The sequence below is a fragment of the Echinococcus granulosus genome (assembly GCF_000524195.1).
Source record: "Echinococcus granulosus chromosome Unknown EG_S00011, whole genome shotgun sequence".
Lineage (NCBI taxonomy): Eukaryota > Metazoa > Platyhelminthes > Cestoda > Cyclophyllidea > Taeniidae > Echinococcus > Echinococcus granulosus.
The window spans coordinates 386,770-392,172 of NW_020170391.1; the positions used below are offsets into that span (position 1 = coordinate 386,770).

At 42.6% G+C, this 5,403-nt stretch overlaps 3 protein-coding genes across 3 annotated transcripts in view; 1 reads left to right on the forward strand and 2 right to left on the reverse strand. All coding sequences in view use genetic code 11, as the record gives it.

Annotated features, from left to right (window-relative positions):
- The window catches only part of EGR_02420 (Exocyst complex component 2), a gene marked incomplete at both ends in the record, with an annotated part of 21,317 nt that extends 19,337 nt beyond the window's left edge, over positions 1 to 1,980 (reverse strand). The window contains 3 exons of the mRNA XM_024491669.1: positions 322 to 397; positions 1,224 to 1,424; positions 1,689 to 1,980. Of these exons, the coding sequence (XP_024353820.1) occupies positions 322 to 397; positions 1,224 to 1,424; positions 1,689 to 1,980 (569 nt within the window). The remainder of the gene's footprint in view (positions 1 to 321; positions 398 to 1,223; positions 1,425 to 1,688) is intronic.
- Positions 1,981 to 2,506: 526 nt separating this feature from the next.
- EGR_02421 (General transcription factor IIF subunit 2) lies at positions 2,507 to 4,072 on the forward strand (the record flags this gene model as incomplete). The annotated part of the gene is made up of 5 exons (XM_024491670.1): positions 2,507 to 2,794; positions 2,927 to 3,214; positions 3,442 to 3,531; positions 3,722 to 3,865; positions 3,950 to 4,072. 5 exons carry the CDS (start codon positions 2,507 to 2,509, stop codon positions 4,070 to 4,072), a joined length of 933 nt encoding a protein of 310 aa, XP_024353821.1.
- Positions 4,073 to 4,594: 522 nt separating this feature from the next.
- The window catches only part of EGR_02422 (Nucleoside diphosphate kinase 7), a gene marked incomplete at both ends in the record, with an annotated part of 1,919 nt that continues 1,110 nt past the window's right edge, over positions 4,595 to 5,403 (reverse strand). The window contains 2 exons of the mRNA XM_024491671.1: positions 4,595 to 4,765; positions 4,986 to 5,263. Of these exons, the coding sequence (XP_024353822.1) occupies positions 4,595 to 4,765; positions 4,986 to 5,263 (449 nt within the window). The remainder of the gene's footprint in view (positions 4,766 to 4,985; positions 5,264 to 5,403) is intronic.

Sequence of the window (5,403 nt, forward strand, 5' to 3'; positions counted from 1 at the left end):
TAATAAAAACTGTAATTGTAAGTAAGCCGAAGAAACCATGGTGTTGAGAACGATGATGAATTAGGTCACACACACTCATGACTTTGTTACTCCAGATTAAGGAAGTTTTTATAAACACCGAGGTTGATAGTGAATTCAAAAGACACGGTGACGAGAATGTAGAGAGCAAAGAGATGAACCACTTTTGCTTCACGATTTTTATTGTAGGTTGTGTCTACTTTGGACATAAGCTAATCTTACCAGTGATATTATCATCTACTGCTATCGACTGATAACTGGTGCTAATATAGATGGCCATAGAGATGCGGGTGTTTAACGAACCTGGCATTTTTGTAGTATTTGAGGAGGAAGAGCAATGGATCAAAATCCGGTTCAGACAGTAATACACTCCCAGAACCTGTAAGGAAGCGTAGCACCGATTACCGAGTAACTATAAAGAACAACGGTACACATCACCATCACTTTGTGAGATTCTATCATACAAAAATAACCCCAAATAGCACACAAGCCATTAAGTTTTTGGTCTCATACTGTCAGTAGTTTCGTTGCCAGCCAATGATTTTACTGCTCTTACAAAAGTTGCAGATGATAATAAAAAAACGAAGTACAATGACAGAAACTCAACTCACAATTGAAGAGATCAGTTCGTAAACTAAATCAAGTTTGCAAATTTACAGAAAGTCTAGCTTTGCGGTTTGGAAGTACAAAAAACAAGGTTCAACACACCGACACGTTCCGACTTCGCCAAGAGACACTTTTATGCCCGGCAAAAGATGCAACAGCACGTTTACAAAGTCTGAATTTCACATATAGGGCCCTAAGGCTGTATTCTCCACCTTTTACTAAAATTGATCTTTATACAAACGAAGAACGATTAAGCATCAGTGGTTAATACAAAGCTACACATAGTAGTAAATATTGAGAAGATATGGGAAAGCAAGTTCGTGGAAACACGAAGGTGAATGAATTCGTAAAGATGGAAATACAAGATGAAACAAGCTTATCAAATGATTTAGATTAAACAAGCCCATCGAAATACGGCGTTGAAGGTAGGGCGAGAGGTGACACTCACAAAAACAGACTTTCACAAGACCAATATTAAATTAAGTTATTAACTTTAGTCCAGATATTGACGGGGGGCACACATCAATATACGCTAAAAGCGCCACTACCAAAATGAAACGACGAGACGGAGGGGTAGTGGAAGGAAAGATAGTACGTACAAGGGTAGATTTTCATAAGAGCAGTGTCAGAGAGAGGGATTCCGAGACGCGCGAGCTCAGCAGCGGGGAGACCGGTGGCTGCGAGAGATGCATCGACCACGTCGCCCCCGCCCTCCTGCCTTGTCCCGCTGCCCCGCTCGATTATAGCCGGACAGCGCCGGCGTTCGTCCTCCGGCCAATAGCTAACCTGTTCCTGTGGGCCTGTCAATGTCAACAGTATTAGATGTAGCAAAAAGTGGGAAAAACGGTGATTAAAAGTATTTTCGCAAATCGTATAAACAACCTCAGTAGCCGTGAGGAAATATGACAACACCAATGATCTGCAGGAATGAATAAAAGTGATTTCGGTAGTTCAAATTAAACAAGCAACAAATTGTAAATTAAAGAGTCCAATGCACTCAAAGCTTAAACAACACATTACCCCGGGTGAGTGACGAATGAAGCAACCATGAAAAGGACACATACCTACTTTCTGACCAACATTCTGAGTATATGTGAGTTCAGATGTGCCGATCCCACCAGACCTGGTAACAACAACAATTTCCAACTCCCCGGTCCCAAGTGGTGTGATAACAGACAGTTTTCGAGAAGAGAACCACCGTGCACTGGGTGAGACATCAATACCACCAACAAAAACATGTGTGAGATCAAGAGCTGATTGGCCGAAATGCTCCCCTCGAAGTGTTAATTTTGTACCAGGAACACCTTCGATTGGGGAGATACCTGTTACCTGTGCAGGTGGCCCAGATGCAGACATGAAACCTAAAGTAGTAGTGTTTTCCTAGAATGAAATCAGTAAGAAGTATATTGATCAGTGGACACAGCCAAGACAGCGAGTATTGTTAAATGAATGAATTGTACTTGATAAGGCTCGAGAGAAAAAGCACCGATCCACCGCAGCACTTCCAGCTAGGGAAGAAGGGCCTGACCTCGCCACAGCGATCACCCTTCCGTTAATCTAAACAAAATATAAGGTCATGACACATAAATCTGAAATCGGAGACAAAAGTCTATGTGACAAAAACGACGCTTTTGGAGCAATAGCTAAAACTTGCCTGCACTAATGCTGAGTCAGTTGCAAAATTTGTTGGCAAAAAATATTGGTAGCACTAGGCTTATCAAAATCTTTTTTGCCTTCTAATGGCTTTTTAATTTTTAAAATCCATTGCTAAGTAAACGCTCTCAAAAAGCAGAAACTTTTTAGACAACTTTAAATGTTTGGCATCGTTGTTTTAGTTAGTGGCAAAGTCGCGTGCAGTTCACTGGTCGTTTTTGTCGCTGAGATGTCGGCGTCGGCTTCTGGTTCAGCTGATGGCCTAATTGAGGCTCATGCTCTTCACCCTGTTGATACTAGCAGAGCAAAAGATGGTGTCTGGCTTGTCAAAGTTCCCAATTATTTGGCTGATCTATGGCTAAAAGCGAATACGGATCGCACTGTCGGAAAAGTCGTTATGTCTACTGTAGACAACGTGCTCGGAAGTAAGGATCAAAAGCAGAAAGCGGACGTCTATCTCATTACAGACGACAGCTTGATTGCAGATGCTGGTGAAAATAGCGACCTTATCCCTAGAGTAAGTATCTTTAGTTTGTCAGGGTCTTTGTTGGAATCGTCCTTTGTATCAGTGGGTTGTAATCCTATTTGATGAGCTCAGTCTACTGTTAATTCTCTTTTTGGAGGCTTTTACTTTTTTGCATCCTCCAAGGAGCATAAGTTTTTGGTTCAATCAGCACCATCGTCGAAGTCGCCTCCTACTAGGAATCGTCTTGGATCGTCACGAATTTCTTCCGCAATGGCGGGCCAAGAGCTTGTGATTCTTTGCGAGGAAGATTCTCAAGCGCCTATATCCTCAAATGAGTCCGCATCGTCCTCTGCTCCTTCGGCACAACGTACACGGTTCGGCAAACGCTACTCCTTATTTGGTCGAGTCTACAGCAGAGCCGAGTGCCAGCCACCTCGAAACGCCAACTATATGAAACTTAAGGCGCTGCAGGTTGGTTTACTTATAGTGGTTTCTGCGCATCCTCGTTTCTCGCGTCTATACTCCTACACACTAACATGCCGAAATCACTTACTCCAGAGCAAGTTACTCATATTCATAATCTGAATAGTCCTTTCTGGTGGCCCCAGTATACCGTTAATACACTCTGATTTTATCAAATGGTTGCCACATTTAGGAGCCCGCTGCCCTCTTTCTGCACACCCTTCCGCCCCTTTTAGTTAAAGGCAAAAAATCGCGCTAGACATGAGGTGCGTGTCCTAGACAAGCCGGTGCAAACCCACCTGCCTGTTGCAAACCATGCATTTGACGTAAGTGCCCTATCTTACTACCTTATATTCTTGAAATAGGTGATATAACATTTGCGCTTCCTAGCTCGTTATTGTTCATGTGGTATGCGTTTTAAGTTGTAACTTCTGGTGTGACAGGTCATTTGACGTTACTGGTTGATGTTTTGACACGTTAGCAAGTGAACTCGATTGTGCGAATTTGTGTATGCAGATTGAGTACGGAGTACGCAAGAAGCGCGAGGGCAAAAATCTTCGTCGCGAGCGTGAAGACGTACTACAGGACCTCTTCAAGGCGTTTGAAAAGCACCAGTACTACGCATTCAAAGACTTGCTTCTTCTAACCAAGCAGCCCGTGGTAAGAGGTGCCCCTCATTCACATGTTGCCCTTGCCCCTCATGATTTACAAACCCTATCCGTAAAGGTTTTTTATCCACTGTAGGCGTACCTCACGGAATTACTGAAAGAAATTGCGGTTTTCAATTCCAGACCTCCGCACCAGAACATGTGGGAACTAAAACCGGAGTACCGTCACTACACTTCCAAGGAAGACTCAACGGCGTAAAAATGAATGTGACGTCACGTGAACCACAGTTTGTTCACGTTTGTACATATTTGTTTTCATTTGTTATTAAACGGACGAATACTACCGATTTGCTCAATTTTGCACTTTCTATGGTACTGAGTAAGTGCCCATATGGCAAGATTGGAAAAATCAACCACTCGTCTCCAAGGCTGTTTTGTGTTTGGGGAACACTTAAGTGGTGATTGATTGTCGAGCAAATTTATGAGATTCATTACAACTTGGTATTACAGTGCACACAAGTCACGCCGATTTTGTGGCGAAATTGCTAACGATTTATTAATTTTAAGCGCACAGAAGTGCACATTGTTTTCACAAGCATCGAGGACGGCAGTTTTCAACTGCTAAGTATGCGGAAGAAAAAATCAACCTGGAAGATAAAATACGTTTGTAAGAGTTTTAGAACAAAGTGGTGACGGGTGCGCAGCTAGAGTATGGCGCTTCTGAATGTTAGACACTTGGAAAACAAAATTTAAAACAAGACCTTAAAATATTGCACTGAATCTAATTAGCATGCATATGTACTCCAATACAAAGCCAGGAAAAGAAACGTTTCCGAAGGATTACCTCTAGTGAAACGTCTTCCGGTAAATCTGTACAATGGATTGCGTTTTTGACTGAATTAACTCCGAACTTAGCACGAATGGTATTTGGCCTCAGGTAACGAGCTATATCCTGTGAGGAAACGAAGTAGAGTGTTTGGTTTTTTTGGTCAAAATCAATTAAAGAATGGGGGGAAGCCTATAATGTGGGAAATGGCCATTGGCGTATGTGAGAGTACTACATTCAAACTTGTAGAAAATCGTGGGAAATAGACCTAGTTCGTATACAGGTCCAGGTAGTATCACTGACTAGAGCTGCAACAAATGAGAAAAGTGATGATAGCTCAACTAACTGGGTCCATGGGTCCCGCAAGTTCACGAAAGCGCTGCTGTACAGATAACGGATCGCCTGGATTACACGACATATCACGATCCGGGTCAGCCTGGATGACTTGTAGAGCCACGCATGGCCCCGAAGTAAACTCGGAGATTAATTCAGGGTATTCGGCGAGAACACCCTTATAAACCTCCAAGAATTCGCCGGCATCTACCTTCGAGAGTCGAAAGACTTGTGCCGCAATAACACCAAAACAGTTTGATTGAATGACTTCCCAAATGCCACCAACTTGATCTAAAAATAAAGACTCATTACGTTAAGGGAACTGTGAAATCACAAAGCGAGTTAACCAATGAACCCAAAAAATTGACAAATAGGGGACAAGTCGAAAAAGTAACATAATGAGGAAACAACGTTTTATAACGACTCCTCTA